General features: G+C 46.7%; 1 protein-coding gene across 1 annotated transcript in view; it reads right to left on the bottom strand.

Moving 5' to 3' along the window:
- Window positions 1-17,135, bottom strand: part of Disc1 (DISC1 scaffold protein) — a 253,803-nt gene that overhangs the window by 64,072 nt on the left and 172,596 nt on the right. The window contains exon 10 of the mRNA XM_008845824.2: window positions 4,400-4,460. Coding sequence (XP_008844046.2) covers window positions 4,400-4,460 — 61 coding nt within the window. The remainder of the gene's footprint in view (window positions 1-4,399; window positions 4,461-17,135) is intronic.

The following is a 17,135-nucleotide window of genomic DNA, read 5'->3' as shown; positions in this document are numbered from 1 at the left end:
AGGCAGGAATCACTCAGGGCCACCAAATAGAGGGCCAACAGAACCCAGCAAGACAGACAGACTTTGGCCCAGTCAGAGACCAGAAAGGGCGCCTCATCTTCCAGCCTCTGTACTCTTCAGCCTGCTTCTGTCTGGCAGAGTTGGAACTGAATAGTCTAAGAATGACTGTGGATGCAGAAGGGGAGAGAAAGCCTCGATCCTCTGCCTAGGATGCCGAGGCACAAAGAAACAGAGGCCTCCATGCACCTGTGTTCCTTCCCTTTGTACTGGGCAATGCAGGCCCCAGGTCATCATCTGGCTGGGTATTTCCTGGCCTCTTTTTCTTAGATTCATTTCCCTCCACGGTACTGGGAATAAATTCGATGTGGGCTGAAAATGGATTCTTCAAGGTGCCAGGGATCTTGCAGGTTTTGGAATAGAGAGCCCGATGTGAGGCTCTCCCTCTAGCATGGCCACGCTCCTGTTAGGAAGTAGATGATGGATAGCCCCACTGCCTGCAGCTGCCATGCTGGGGCAGGCCAGGTGCTTAAACCAGATCTTCCAGTCTTGCCAGGAATGGCCAGAGGTTAAGTGTTCTCCTCTGCTTGTCCCTCCCTGCCAGTCTCCCAGCTAGCCTGTCACCTCTGGTGGGTAATCCTACTGCCCAGTCTTCTGTTCCAGGATCAATGCTTGCTTTTCCTTCCTTGATATACGGACAGAGGCTGAGGTGGAAAGTCACACGCCCAGCATTAGAAAGGAAACAACATTGCCTTCTGTGTGTCTCGGTTTTTATCTTGTGCTCACTGAGTTGGAGCGCCTGAACCTGCACTCCAGGATTTATTTTGTAAGTGGCATGCATATAATATCATATGCATATAAGACCCTTCTAGATACAACATTTCAATGGTCAAATGGAAGCATGAGATAGAAACCCTAAAATTGTCTTCCTGCTCCTCTAGAAACAATTGCTCCAGACCCTGTCTTAAGTCACCATCAGAGAACAGTCAACTGGAAGTAGAAACTTGCTGGTGGCCATGAGTGACCGGCTCTGGGAGCCTTATGGGATGTGGCCAGGTCTCCTCTAAGACAACACCCGAGGCATATGACCCTGTTGGGGGGGGACACTCACTGTGAGGTCAGGAGGTGCCTTGGTCTAACATCTCACCTTGACTGATGTGAAAAGTCAGCACCATGGTGCCAAGTAGGCACATCCCACACTAGAGCGCTGTCCTTGGCTCTGTTTGGTCAACTTCTAGTTTGGCTGACTTTGGTTTCACCGACTTTAGACATAAAAGCTGACTATCCTTGTAACTAGGCCAAAAATGTGACCAGGGGCTGTGGTCGACACTCCACGGCTTTCTCTAGCCCTGTCACTTCTGCTGAACCTTCCTGGCATTTGTTAGCCGAGTACATTCACCTGACTGCCCTTCCCTATCAGGCCATCCATGTGGAAATTTCCAGATAATGAAACCTTAATTTACAAAAACTAGATCTCCTTTAGAAATCAAGCTCTAAATTTCAAAATAAATTTCAAATAAGACCCATGAAGCTGGGCATGATGGTGTATCCCTTTAGTCCAAGCACTCAGGAGGCAGAGGCAGGCAGATCTTTGCGAGTTCAAAGCCTACCTAGTCTACATAGTGAGTTCCATATCAGCTGGGGCTACAGAGAGACCCTGTCTCAAACCCCCCCAAAACAAATAAATAAATAAGACCCATGAATTCTTGAAAGTTCCTACTTAAGGTATAGAAGGACCTGCAATGAGTTCTAACTACCTCCACAGTCAAAGAAGAATGTGCTTTCTGTTATGATTCTGGAACTCTGACTTAGCCTCCAGTAAACACTTGAGAAATGAACTGGAGTCCAAGCAGGAAAACAAACTCCCAGCCACTGAGCTGCAGACAAAGGTTTGTAGCAAAGGTTTTAGAGTCAACTTTAGGAAAAACAAAGTAGAGACAGAGTTGAAAGATTCTACAAAGAAAAAGAATGCTCCTGCTAGTTATGCACAAAGGGGACTCCATGGGCTTACACAAAACCAGTATACACATCCTGGTGGGGGGTGGGTGGGGTTCAGCCCATGTCAGCCAGAGGCACCAGGTTCCCATTGGACAATAAGGAATTCTCCTCCACCGTGATTAGAGAGAGAAGACATGATAATATAAGACAGACTAAAAGAAATGTATGTCATTTACAAAGGGGTGTGTGTGTGCCTGTGCATGTACCCATGTGTATCTGCATATAGAAGTCAGTGGACAACCTTAGATGTTGTTCCTCAGACATCACCCACCTTCATTTTCTTTCTTTCTTTCTTTCTTTCTTTCTTTCTTTCTTTCTTTCTTTCTTTCTTTCTTTCTTTCTTTCTTCTTCTTTTTTTTTAGACAGAGTCTTTCACTGGTCTGGAACTCACCAATTTGGCCGGGCTGGTTAGCAACCTCCTCCAGGGCTTTACCTGTCTCTGCCTCCCTGGTCTGGGATTGCAAGCACTCCCCATCATGCCTGGCTTATTGTTTACATGAATTCTAGGGATCAGAGGTAGGTCTTCATGCTTTCAAGGCTTTACAAACAGAGCTATCTCTCTAGCTCCAACGTAAAGACTCTCAAGCCAAGAAAGGTTGTGGTGAATGTCTGTGATCTCAGCACTTGGGAGCCTGAAGTGAGAGAACCCCGAGTTCAAGGCCAGCCTGGGTTACAGAATGAGACTGTCTCAGAAAAATAACACAGACCAAAAGGAAGGACTTTAAAACATTTCCTTTGACTCATTCAGAAAAAAAAAAAGCCAACAGAGACTATATGATAATTGAGAAGATGGAAATTAAAGCAGAGTTCAGTCTTTTTGAGACAGGGTCTCCCTGTAGCCCCAGCTGTCCTGGAACTCACTATGTAGACGAGGCTGGCCTTGAACTCACAGAGATCAGCCTGCCTCTGCCTCCCAATGCTGGGATTAAAGGCAGTTTTTAATATTCTATTATGAGTCACAGAGCTTTGATGCTGGGGTTTTGGGCACTGTATCTTCCTGAGCTGCTTTTGATTTTTATTTTTACTTTTATTGTTTGGGTTTTTTGGGGTGGGGGATTGAAACCTTGTCTCAAAAAAAACCAAAACAATAAAAACAATTTCAAAACCGGTGCATAGTGCACATCTTTGATCCCAGAGGCAGGAGGAGCTCTGTGAGTTCAAAGCTAGTCTGGTCTACGTAGTGAGTGCCAGGCCAGCTGGGGCCACAGGGAGACCTTGTCTCCCTCAAAAAGACCAAAGCGGGCAGGTGGAAACAACAGTTTCAAGAAGTAACTGATACTGATCCATTGATTCTCAAACTAAATCTAACTGTACGTTTACCATATGCCAAACAGCACACATCATGTGCCCATGAGCTTGCATGCCTCAAAAAGAGGGTATCAGTAGCGAGATGGAGAGAGACATGTCTGAACTGCCTCGTGGGTCATGGAAAGCCAGCCTAGATCCAATCTCCTGAGCTCCCTTATACACTCTTGATCCCCACTCTCTGCTGACCAGCTCTATCACAGCTTCTCCCCAAGTCTAGTGTGGAACAGTCAGTTGGTGGGTGGAAGGATTTGACTTTCAACCTGAGATTATTGCCCAGCTCTCAGAATGAAAGCTGTCAGTGTCTGAACACAGGCTCAGCAAGGGAGCCAAGCCCCGCTTCTGTAAAGAGAGAAGTTACATGTGAGCCAACGGCATTGTCCCAGCAGACAAAGGTTCAAGGCAAAGCTATTCCAGAGCTACTTAACAATTTCCAAAATAGTAGCAAAATGTTTCCATAAAACCAAACTGGCTGCCAGGGAAGAAAAGCATACACTACATTCTCAAACTTGTTCCTTTAATTAGGAACAGATCCTGCTGGCTGGGGTTCCTTCCCAGAAGTAGACATCCCTGAAAACCAGAAACAGCTTGACATGCTGTGGAGTTGCTAATGCTTCTCCAATATGAATTCCTAATTGGGTTTAAAAAAAAAAAGCAACCAGGAATTTTCACACTGATTTTGATTCAGAATTCAAAACAGAACCTATGAGGTACATTTCCGCATTGTTCCAAACTGTACACAAGCTGGTTCACAATTCTTAAGACCCCTTCAAACACTGAACAGAAAGGAAAGGCAGACCCCAGCATGAATCCTGCATTTGATACCAAAGAAGCTCTTCTTATTCCGAGACATGAAAACTCTCCTGCATTCCTGAAGGATGCTTTCAAACATTAGAATCTACTTGCTTTGTAAAGGAGGAGCCTGGGCTGGGAGATGCTGAAGTGGCCCCTGCCCCCCCCCCCGGGGGGGGGATTCAGAGAGTGTTTGCCTGCTTTTCTCTGTTCACTTACTATAGACACTGGCTCGTTCCTTGCCTTGCCTTCTGGTCTAACAAAGCATCCAGAGGCACCATGGGGTCTGGAAGGCAGAACATCTTACCTGCGCAGTTGGCCCTCCAGCATTTCCATGTACTTCACGGTGCTGTCTTTAACATTTGCTTCTGCAAGACAAAAATTCAGTGTGAACACAATTGTAGCCCAAACAGAAAGAAAGCCACAACTGCTCATCTAAAAGCCGAAAACAAAGGATCATGGTCAAGGCTCTAATAATAACAACATGTTGTGCTTGGGAAACCCGAAGGTCCATCCAAGTGGCTGTGTGGAGCCATGCATTGGAAGGATGCTAGAGACTGGTTGGAATGAGGTGCTTCCCCGCCTCCACAGGCTTCAAGCATTTGAACACTTGGTCAGTGGGTGGTGCTATTTGCAGAAGCTCAGGAGGTGTGGACTTGCTCAAGGAAGCATGTCAATGTCTGGCCCTCTCTGCTTCCTGCGCATGCTTAAAGAGGTAAAAGTTCAGCTTTCCTCTCTGGCTGCCTTCTGCCATCCTTCCCACCATGATGGACTCTTATTCCTCTGGAACCCAAAACCCAAATAAACCCTTCCTTCTGTAAGTTGCCTTGATCACAGTGCTTTATCACAGCAACAGAAAAGTAACTAATACACATACTAAGGCTCCAATTGTCTCTGCAGCTCAAACTGGACAAGGGGCAATGACACTGGGCCACCTGACTTGGTACTCTCACAGGTAGCGCTCTGTCAGTCCATCCCTATAACAACATCTTCCTTCCAAAGAAAAGCTGCCATACACTTAACATTCATAAGCAATCCAGTCTATCAGACTCATGTTTTTGTTAAACAAATTAGACACTAAATGGTTATTCCTGATTATGGTTTGAAGGTGAATTGTTCCCTCACAGAAAAGTATCTTTGAACACTTGGTCCTTGGCTACTGGTGGTGTTTGGGCAGTTGTAAAACCTTTTGGGCTGTAGTGTAGTTTTCAGAAGTGGATCACTGGGAGTGATCCTTAAACATAATATCTACCTCTAGGGAAGTGTTTTTCCCAGTTCTTTTGCACGGGTACTTGTAGCCAACTGCATCCATTGTGCAAGGGGGCCGAGCTCCATCCTGAGTTGGCAGTAGACCTTGGCATCATCACATGCTACTGCTTTTGGAGACATACAGAATACGAGAGTCACAAGGTCGTGGAGGATTGCACCAAGGTTCCCAAAAAAAACCCTGCAAAGCCAGGGAATGTGTATAAAGGAAGACCTAAAAGGCCCTCAGAGGCCAATGTGTGAAGTTTGGAGGATGAAGGCTAGTTGCAATGGAGACCCTAGGATGATGGAATGTGGAACATCTGGAAGAGAAAGTTTCAAGCACTGAGCAGAGCCAGCCCAAGAGATAGACAGTGTGTGGCTGCACGCACATGCAGTAGGGCTATAAGAACAGGACTACCCAAGTCTGTTAGCGTTCAGATGCTGTCTCAGATGCTGGGTGTGGAGCTATAGGTACAATGTGTACCTGCTAGATTTCAGCCTTGTTAGATTCCAACCAATCCCTCCTTACTATCCTCGAGTTCCTATTTTGGAATGAGAATGTCTACTCTCTGAATTATATTAATATACTGGAATTTTTAACTTTTATTTTTTTTATTTTGCAGGAATTCATAGTTAGGCGATTGCCTTGAGTCTCAGGAGAGACTTTGGATTTTTTAACCAGTGTTGGGACTGTAAAGACCATTAGGACTCTTGAAGTTAGATTTGATTCATTTTGTGTGATGAGATAAACATGAGCTTGTGGAGGTCAGTGGAGGAATGTTTTGGTTGGAATGTGAAGTGTCCTCTGTCGGCTCATGTGTTTTGAACACTTGGTCCCCAGAAGTGGTGCCATGTGGGGAAGTGGTAAAAGATTTGTGACCTGTGGCCTGGCTAGCAGCAGAGAGTCACTGGGGTGATTTCTGCTTTTGCTTCTAATCTAAGCTTTCTGCTTACTGATCCATCAAAATATCAAGAGCCGCCTAGTACACATTACTGTACTAGGGACAGAGCTACCCCACCTGCCATGCCTTCCCCACTATGATGGACTTTTCTCTCTGAAACCATGAGTCAAAATAAATCTCTTGGCAGGCAAATCTGAGAGGAGGGATGGGGAGTGAATATGGTCATTCGTATTCACATTGTAAGAAACCCAAAAATTAATATAAATACTATATTAAAAATAAATAAATCTCTCCTCACTAAAATTGCTTCTGTCCGCAGAAATATAAGCCTCTCCTCTAGGCTTCTGCAGGGTCACCTTGTAACATGGGAGACTTCCCCTAGAGAGTCCCCTGGAGCTTCCTGTGGTTCCCAGCATCCCTGGGGCCTGACATTTGGGCAGGACACAGTGCTGGCATAACAATTTCCTAACCCTGAACACCTCCCTCAACCAGGCAGTCTAAGAGCTCAGAGTCAACTCACAACCTTGAAGACAGGCCAGACTGCAGACATGAAGTTTAGACTTTAAATTTCCAAAATAACAGGACCAAAACACACTGACTGAGCATAGGGCGTATCTTCTCACCTTCTCGCCCCCCCCCCCCTCCCTGAGTCCAAGTGAGAACTACCTCAGAGGAGCTAGTGATTCCAAGGACCAGGGACAGTGCTCAGGAGATGTAAACAGAAATAGCAATGGGCCCTTAGCCACCTGATGAGAGAGAGGCATGAGGCATCACTGGGGTGGGTTGAATGAGAAATGTCTCCCATGGGCTCAGGTATTTGAACACTTGGTCCCCAGTAGGTGGCACTGTATGGGGAGGTTATAGAACCTTTAGGAGGTGCAGCCTTGATGGAAGTATGTCACTGGGGGCCTCACCCCACTTCCAGTTCATTTTCTTTGCTTCCTGCTCCAGCTGCCTGCGGCCGTGCCTCCCCTACCATCATGGACTCTCCCTCTGGAACCATAAGCCAAAATAAACTTTCTTCCATAAGTTGCTTCTGGTCATGGTATTTTATTACAGCAACAGAAAAGGTACTAGTACAATCACTCTCCCACTTGCGAAGTGAATCTAATATTCAGATTCAGGCCATATTATTAGAATGGAATTCATATAATTACTTTCATGAATCTAAATTAAATGGAAACTAATTGATGATTGAATGCAGTAAATTTATAAAATTATTTAGCAGAGTATGTACCACTAACACGGGTCAGTGCTACAGGCCGAGTCCCACTTCAGGCAAGGCACTACACTTGGTTTTGTGTGTGTGTGTGTGTGTGTGTGTGTGTGTGTGTGTGTGCACGCAAATGTACATGCAGGTATGTGTGTATGTAGAGGCCAGAGGTGTTTTCCTCTCATTTTTTAACACAGGATCATAGACTGAATCTGGAGCTCACTGATTTGGCTAGATAGGCAACAATGAGCCCCAGGGACCCTCCTGTTCCCCTCTTCCAAGTGCTAGGATTACAAGCAAGAGCCACCACACCCAAAAGCTACATGGGTGCTAGGGATTGAACTGGGTCTGTGTGTGTGTGTGTGTGTGTGTGTGTGTGTGTGTGTGTGTGATCAACTGAGCCATCTCCCCTATCCCCTATAACTGGTACTACTTAAGTAGAAAAATGACAGTCATCAAGGGACCCAAAGGGGCTACCACTAACAGTGATTTCTTCCTGGAGCTGCTATCTAAAAGTTTTCATCATAACCGATAATCCAGAAACATCTCTATAGGTCTGATAGAAAGAATAAGCAAGCTTCACTGCAGGAACCTTTTCAGGATAAGAAAGAAAAAGAACAGGTCCAGGTGGGTTCCAGTGAACCACACACCCTTTGCATGATAAAAGGACACGGCATCTCATGAAAACAGTACCAGAAAGGAGCAGGGTCCACACAGCCTGGCTATGTTGGATGGGGCAGTGGTCCCAAGGAACCCCAGCCCCTCATCCTCAGTGAATAAGGAGATGCCATCAGATTGGCAGCAATGTCTCTGCCCTGGAAGTGGAAACTATAGAGCATTCATCAACTTAGCATTATTTGTAAATTTTGTGAAACATTGCTCACATTATTGGATTTTTCTAAAACAACAAAAGGATCTGGTTCAATCACCCAAGATTACATAGAAGATGTGAAACATGGTCTTTAGTCCAAGGGTGACTAACACGGCCCATGGGCACAACTCAGCCTACTGCCTGTGTTTTGTGCAGCCCACAAGCTAAGAACGGTTATTGCATTTTTAAAAGTTTGGAAAAGATTTTTTGTTAGGATGCAGCTACAAAAAACATAATAACAAAAGTGCCAAGTGATGCCTGGCCTATTTTTGCAAAAATAAGTGATCAGATTTCAAAGATCAATACTCAAGCACCAATTTAGACAAAATTGGTTTTCCCTTAGAAAAAAAGCTTTTAGAAGGATGATGGGAAAGACAAAGGGAAAACTCTAGAATCCGGACAAATTTTGAAATATCTGAGGTACTAGCCTCGCTCTGGGTTTGTTTGGGCAATTAAACCATGTACAAAAATGAGGAATAAACCCAGCAATCCTGGAGTCCCAGGAGCATGAGCAGTCTAGAGAGAAGGACTTGCAGCTATGCAGTCTGGGCGAGTGAATGGAATGTTACTGCATGGAGGCTTGAAAGCTGTAAGAATCCTTTCCCCAAAGTCATTCTACATATGTCTGATTCCACAAACAAGAACAGGAAGTAAACACTGTCATGAGCCACAAGATGTAGACAGTTTGTCTGATATTGACTATCACATCAGAAACCCAGCATATGGGTGGAAGCCCATGTAAGAATTTAGCTAGCGTTTCACTGAGCCCTTCCAACGTGCCAGGTCCCATTCTAAGAACTTTGTTCTAATCACTGACAATAACATTGAGGAAACAGCAATGTTATTACCCTTGTTTTACAGCTGGTTAAACAGAGAGAGCAGCAAGGTTCAAAGTCACACAGCTAAGTAAGATGGTTCTGGAGCCATCGGACACATGACTGTAAGCTTGTGTGTCACGACAGGGGCTCAGGAAAGGCAACTGAATGAACACATGGAATTACAGAGATAGCAAAATGATGCCCATGTTCAAATATAGAGCATATTCAGGAGAGACCCGGGGCAGCGCTGAAAAAAAGCAGAATGTGTCAGTTGTAAAGAATGGCAGCCAACATGTGAAAACCTCATTGCACATACACTGTGGGAGAGCACTACTGACACAAAGTAAACTATCACCATACGAGATACATGTGAGGGGCTAAGAGAAGTGGAGTTCAGAGTAGGTAGAAATTAAAAATTTCCTTCGCGTGTGTGTCTGTATGTGTGTGTGCATGTTCATGAGTGGGTGGGTGCACATGTGTGCACATATGGAGGTCAGAGGACAATGCTAAATGTCTTCTGCAGTCATTCTCCACCTTGCTATTTTTGAGACAAGGTCTCTCACTGAACCTGGAGCTTTCTAGTTAGGCAAAGGTGACTGGCCAAGAAGCCCCAGGGGTCCACCTGTTTCCAGCTCCTTAGTCCTGGGATGACAAGCATGCCACCAAGTCCTGCTTTCTACATGGGTGTTAAGGATCCAAACTCAGGTTATGTGTGCCTGGAAAGTACTTTACCAACACCAGAGCCAGCTTTCCAATGTTCATACTAACATTACTGCTGGATCTGTGATGCACAGGTGTTCATTTGTGGCAGGTCTGTGATGCACAGGTGTTCATCTGTGGCAGGTCTGTGATGCACAGGTGCTCATCTGTGGCAGGTCTGTGATGCACAGGTGTTATTTGCATCTTCTTGTCTGCTTACACAGATTCTGTGTTGCCACGCTGAATGGTGGTTCTGGCTGACACAAGGCTCTCAGGAGAGGACCCCAAAGCTAGTGGTGTACCACCCTCCCTGGTTTGTGGCAATTTATTATAGAGTTTTCAGAGCCAGAACCAAATAGTACAAAAGGTTTTTCCTTTTGTTGTCGGTCTGTGATGCACAGGTGCTCATCTGTGGCAGGTCTGTGATGCACAGGTGCTCATCTGTGGCAGGTCTGTGATGCACAGGTGTTATTTGCATCTTCTTGTCTGCTTACACAGATTCTGTGTTGCCACGCTGAATGGTGGTTCTGGCTGACACAAGGCTCTCAGGAGAGGACCCCAAAGCTAGTGGTGTACCACCCTCCCTGGTTTGTGGCAATTTATTATAGAGTTTTCAGAGCCAGAACCAAATGAACACACACCATCACCAAACATTCATTGCACATCATAGAGCATCATTTAGTGTGTGGTTGTTAATTCCTCTGTCTTTTCCTCTGGTGTTCTAGTGATGTGTGGAGGGAAGGAAAGTGATTGAATGTAGGTCTGACAGAATGAAAAAATGTTCTCAGAAAGGGCTCCTCCTTGGGGGTTCCATCTAACACACCAGCCATATCAGATCCTAGACATAATGTTATCCTGGTCTCAAGAAAGTCAGGCTGTTCATAACTATCAAAGTACCAGTATAAAAAACTCTGAGTGCTCATCTGTGAATGGGTCAACTACATCAACTGCTCACCAGAAGAGTATCTTCTGCAGTCATTCTTCACCTTGATTTTCTGAGACAAGTTCTCTCACTTAAACTGGAACTCACTGATTAGGCTAAGGTGGCTGGCCAGCACGCCCCAGGGATCCACCTGTTTCTGTCTCCTTAGTCCTGGGATTACAAATGTGCCACCAACTCTGCAAGGCACAGAGAACTTCATGGAGGAGGGAGTGGAAAGAAAGCAAGAGCCAGAGGATGGGAAGCAGAGCTACGGCGAAACGCTCTCCTCTGGACATGATATGGCTGTTGCATTCATGAACTCACAGCAGCTGTGGGTACCTGCACGAGGCCTACAGAAGATCAACCAATCAAAACTGAAGCATGGACTGGGGAGGGGCCCCCAAGGCCTTACCCCACCAGAGGAGCTACTGGCAGTTGACTGGCGACTGGCTACAGGCTACTGGCAGCTACTGGCTGCTGGGAGGGAAAGATAATCACTATTCCTTGGGAGTGTGGCTGCTGGTAGGCTGCCCTCACCTCAGTGGATGGACACACACTCACATGCATATGGGCATCATTACTTGTACTCGGGGGTGGGGCTATGAATAACAAAAACTAAATAAATTTGAAAGAGCATAAGCTGGAAGGGAGATGGGGCAGGGGGTACTCAGGGAAATCGGAAGAAGGTAATGATGGCTGGATATGATCAATATAAATTGTATGGAACTTTTATTTTTGAGAAAAGAAAACCAGGTTGGTAACAGGAGCCATCACACAGGTTAACTATGGAAAAGTGAGACGAGACTGTGAGCAGCTCCAGGCAACAGCAATGCTTCTGGGCACCTTGAGGAGAGAGGTGAGGCCTAGCTGGTGGGGTGGGGGAGTTAAAAGTGATTTGGAGGTAAGGACTGAGCTGGAGGTCTTAGAGAGTTCCCATGCTCCCTGGTGCTTGAGCAGGCATGGATAATCTAGAACAGATGTTGCACACAGGATAAGATTTGCATACTAGAATATTGGGCATTGAATGTCAGATCACTGTACCTTCCCCATAATTTCTGAATCTTTTCCCTGACCTTGCATTGTGACTATTTTGTGGGGTACATGATCCCCCCCACAAGGATGTTGGGGTTACTACAGGACATGGCTAGGACAGGCTGTCTGTCCCCGTTATGGCTGACACAGCCACACATGGAAGCAGACAGAACTGAACTCACTCTTGCAGGTTTCTCCAGAGTGAGAGACTGTGAGATAGTGTGCATAACTCCACGGTATATGTGGTACCAAAGATCAAGGGCGTGCAAATGTCCTTGGAGCAGAGTGGGAAAATGTCGCCACAGCTGCTGTCACCCCAGCTGTCCAGGAAAGAATGGCCGTGCCTCACACCTCAGCTTCTGCCCGTCTGCCCTACAGAATGGTGTGAGGATCTGCCCGACTATCCCTGAGCCCAGAGCACATCTCAAGACAAGATTGTCTCTTCTGATACTCACTGATGAGAAATGGTTTAGATGGAAGGGTTGGGCAGGAGGAAGGAGAGGAGCCTCTGAGGGTCAGGGAGCTGCTGGGAAGCAGTAAGCCTTTGGCTACACAGGGGATAAAGCCCACGCTCCACCTGCTGTGTTGTCACCAGCTAATTGGGTATCATATGGCATGGTGATTCTCACTTTTCCAGCCAACCTGCTCCGATATGCCCTCTCTTTGTGCCCTGGTGCACACAGCCTAAGGTCAGCAGGAGATGACCATAAAACAAGAGCCAAATGTTCACAAAACACAGAGCAGGTCAGAAAAACGCTAACATGCTCAGCTGCCAGCCACACACACACACTCTCACCAAATGCTCTGGTTGATGGAAAGACCAACTGCCTCTCCTCCATCCCTGCTGACAGCAGCTCCGGGGCTGCTTCCTGCAATGGAGGAGTTGTGACCTGGAGATTAATTTATAGTACTTCAAAATCACTTGGAGTGTTTGTATACTTGCCTGGCCTAACGGTATATACTTGAGAGTGTATGCTCTTACTCTGATTCCTTCTCCTCCTCCTTCAGCCACAAACAGCACACACACATGCATACATGTGCTCACACCACACATGTACATGTGCAGGCATGACCACATGTATGTACAGCTATGTGTTTATACATGTGAGTGCATGGAGATGTATTCACACATGTACCCACATACTTTCATGTGCATATGTGTACTCACATATGCACACACATACATTGCAGACATGCTTACATGCACCTGTGCACCCACATGTGTGTCCTTGCATGCATGCAGACATGTTCTCACTTAGATATATATCGTGCATTGCCACTGTGCACACATGCTCACATGCATCCATGAGCGTGGACACTTGCATGAATGCAAACATGGTCACACTCGTGCACCACATGCTAGCACACAAGCTCACATGCACCCATGTGCACCACACAGATTTACCTCATTCTTTTTTGATAGACAGATCAAGGGATGGAATCTGCAAGTTTCTTTTTGAAATGGAAAACTATCTTCTTAGAGTATTTGGTGTGGAAAAACAAATCTGTATTTGATCCTCTTAGGCTAAGAAAAGCAAGCCCACCCTGGGTGCCCGTGGGACGCACCCCAGGCATCAGTATTTTCTTGAATTCTCACAATGCCTCTCTAAATCCCTCTGAGGATGGGGATTTAAGGCTCAGGAAACTATTTCAAGGAGAAAATAAAAAATTCAAAGCCAGCTCGTATTATGTCGAAAACCATGCTTTAACATGCTGCCCAGCTGCTAAGAGGCACAACTGTGGGTTTCACTGAGGGAGTCCAACTTCACAGGGGGAAAGTCTGCTGTCCTTCTGCAGCAGGAATGATATAGGTGCCAGCGAGGGCTTGTGACTATCAAGGTCTGACCTCTATACTCTGGCTCTGGAGGAGGGCCCTGTAATGCTAGAAAGAAGACAGGATGGGTGGTCTAGGGATGGTTCAGTACAGGCATGAGGAAGGACCTGAGTTCCAGACCCAGCACTCACATAAAAATCCAAGCATGGTGGCAAACAACTTGCAGTCCCAGTGCTGGGAGGCAGAGGTACACGGACCCCTGGGTCTTGCTGACCAGGCAGCCTGCCCTAATGGGTGAGCTCCAGGCCAATGAGAGACCCTATCTCAAAGCATAAGATGATGATTCCTGGGGAATGACACCTGAGATTATCCTCTGACCTCCACACACTCACATTCATGCACCTGCTCAGGCATGTGCAGCTCAGCACACACGTGTCCACACACAGTTTTTAAGAAGAAGCAGATGAGGGCTGAGCACCAAGGCAGTGAGGCTGGGGAGCCAGGCCCACATGCGCCTGTGTCTCTGTTGCAGGCATCTCCCAATAGTCTCTTCAAGAGGTCAGCTCCAGCTCAAAGCACCTTCTTACCCTTGCAGGCCTCTCAAGATGGGGCCACTGAACACGGCCAGCTGTTCTATAGTCAACAGAGTTGACAGCACATCATGACTGCACTCACCACCTCCAGGTGTGATGATTTCCACCTCACACTCTGCCCCTCTCCCTGAAATAAGGACCTCTTTTCTTTGGGCAGCTGCTTTTCCCCACTGCCCTGACATGTCCCAGCACACCCTGGTAGAGGTGATTCCTTACCACATCGGCCCCTGGCCTGAACCCATCAAGCTTTCTTCTTGGGGTGCTCCAGCAAGTTGGAACCAACTTGGAGGATGCTGGTCTCCAGGGCTAGCACTGCAGAGTTGGGTTGAGATTGCTGGAAGCCACGTTCTGCCTCACCATCAGAGTGAGAATGAAGATGACGCTCAGAGGAGAACAGAAGAGAAAGGAAATGAGACTGTCCTGATAGCTCTTGTAGCTCAACCAGGTACCTGCCATCACTCCCCACCCTTCCTCTAGTGTGGCCTCTGAGCCAACTAGAGTCATTGTCCCCAAGCCTGTGACTTGGTTCCTATGTCCCAGCTGCCCAGGGACCTTCTTCTAATGCCCTCTGCTTCTACTCTTCAACACCCTCTCTGGTCCCTCAGATCTTGCCTTCTGGCCTTTCAGCTCCTACAAAGCTATCTAAACCTCAAAGCTATCAGGATCACTCAGAGCACAACCTGTCTTCTAATGGAATCACAAATGCTCTCTGTTTGAGCCCCAGTGCTTAGCACAGTCCTGGGTCCTAAGGAGGTGCAGGCACCCAGTGCTGCATCCAACAGTGGTGTGCTAAGTGTAAGCTACAATCCAGCATGGTGCTCCCACTGGTACTGAGCAATAACTGTAGAGTGACAGTAGTATTGAGCACTGTGTCCCCACCTGCTACTAAGCATCAGACATGGCCCAGCACCGTGCTCCCATTAGGACTTAGCACCAACTATAACTCAACACCATGTGCTTTTTGATACTAAGCACTGTGCCCCCACTGTTACTGAGCACTAACTACAGCCCATCACAGTTCTCCTTTGGTATTGCATACTAGCCATAGCCTGGTATCATGCTCCTATTGGTACTGTGTACCAGCCACAGCCTAACACAGTTCTCCTCTGGTGTTGAACACTAGCTATAGCCTGGTACCAAACTCCTGCTGGTACTGAGCATCAGCTATAGTCAGGCACTGTGCCCCATGGTACTGAACAACAACCACATCTAGGTACTGTGCCTCACTGGTACTGAGTACAAATCAGGCACTAAGTTTCCTCCAAAAAGTCATAAGGAAAAAGACACAGTTCTCTGGGACAGTTAAGGGGATAGACTTTGGAGCAAACCTAGTCCTCAAAACCATCAGGAATGACTAACTGGAGGACAGAGTAGAGGCTCAGTCTGACAAATTGAGATAGACAGTAGAGTCACACAGCATCCCTGGATCTGGAAAAACAGTGAGCATGGAGCTAGCTTGGCTTGGGATGCTGCTGTCCCTTGGTAACTGAAGTAGGCTGGTCCCATGACTCCCCGAGGGCACTAAGTCCTGAGGATGCTCAGGCCTCATGTGGAATGATGCCAAATTCGTACATAACCAACACCTCCACCCCTCCCTGTCCACTCCAAATCACCACTGTATGGATTCATACTTAGCACAGTGTCCATACTGGGGAAACTGTTCTTTACCACAGTAGTAAGGAATAGAAAAAGGTCTGTACACGGTCAACATAAACACAGCTTTTAAAGATCTCTTTCCTCTACACTTGATTGAATCCATGAGTGTACAAACCATGGGCAGGTCAACTGTATACACAAAACAATACAGAGAGAAGAGCAGAGAGTGAGATATGACAGGAATCAGAGAGAGTTCAAAATCCCATCACTAGAAATTAAGTCATCATAATGGCTCATGGTAAGCCATTTTCCCCTTGCTTCTCATTGTACATGGTTAGAGGGTGTCCCCCAAAGTCTCACTGGAAGCTGGGTTCTCAGTTGGGGTGGACATTGGGAGCTGGCAGAACCTTTAAGAGATGGGTATGGCAGGAGGTGACTAGACCATTGGCCATGCTGCCCTTGGAAGGAGTTAATATTGGTCTTCTAGAGTGAGGGAGTTCTCCCAGAGTTGGTTCTCCAAGAGCAGAGTGTTGTAAACAGCAATCCTGGCCCTTCAGCCCCTCTGATATCCTTCTGGTCCCACAGTGAGATCTCCTCCCTTGTATTCTCCCAACTGCAAGGCCATGTGCCACCAGACCCTCACCAGAGCCTTAACTCATAGGGCTCAAGGTTGCTCATACTTCCATCCTCCAAAACCATGAGTCAAATAGACCTTCATATACCACTTGGGTACATAAACAATGTAACATAGTGGGTTTTGCATTGTCAGGTCAACAGAGAGTCATGGAAATCAATGAGACTGCTTTATGTGTGGACAACCAGATCCTCCCCACCTCTTCCAGGCTGTGACAAAGACCAAAGGAACAAGCCAGAACCATCACTACAGTCAAGTGATTCTTCCACCCAAGAGGAAGGGAGAATCGGAATGACAGGTGTCAGGAGTCTGAGACAAAGTCCTGCCCTTCCCAGTCAGTGGATGCCATCTGCTTCCAGGACATATGCTGAATGCGAGGCTCTGCTCACAGTGTCTCACCCCACAGTGCTCAGGAACCAGAATGAGTTGATAGACTCAGGTACATGAGTAAGAAACCCCCAGGGTGGCAGCTAAAGCAGAAAGATGATATCAATGTGATCCCTGCACTGGTCCCATCACAAGAGAGGACAAGTGCAGCTATGTGGAGCAGAATCTCGTTTTCAGTCTCTGTCTTTACAAATCACATTTGGGCACTTGGGAGGCAGAGGCAGGCATATGTCTGTGAGATCAAGACCAACCTGTTCTACATAGTGAATTCTAGACCAGCTATGGCTATAGGGAGACCCTATCTCCCAAAGACCAGAAAGGAAAGCAAGGAAGGAAGGGAGGGAGGAAGGGAGG

This window comes from Nannospalax galili, unplaced genomic scaffold (genome assembly GCF_000622305.1).
Source record: "Nannospalax galili isolate Female #2095 unplaced genomic scaffold, S.galili_v1.0 scaffold702, whole genome shotgun sequence".
Classification (NCBI taxonomy): domain Eukaryota; kingdom Metazoa; phylum Chordata; class Mammalia; order Rodentia; family Spalacidae; genus Nannospalax; species Nannospalax galili.
This window is presented reverse-complemented; position numbering and strand designations above follow the sequence as displayed.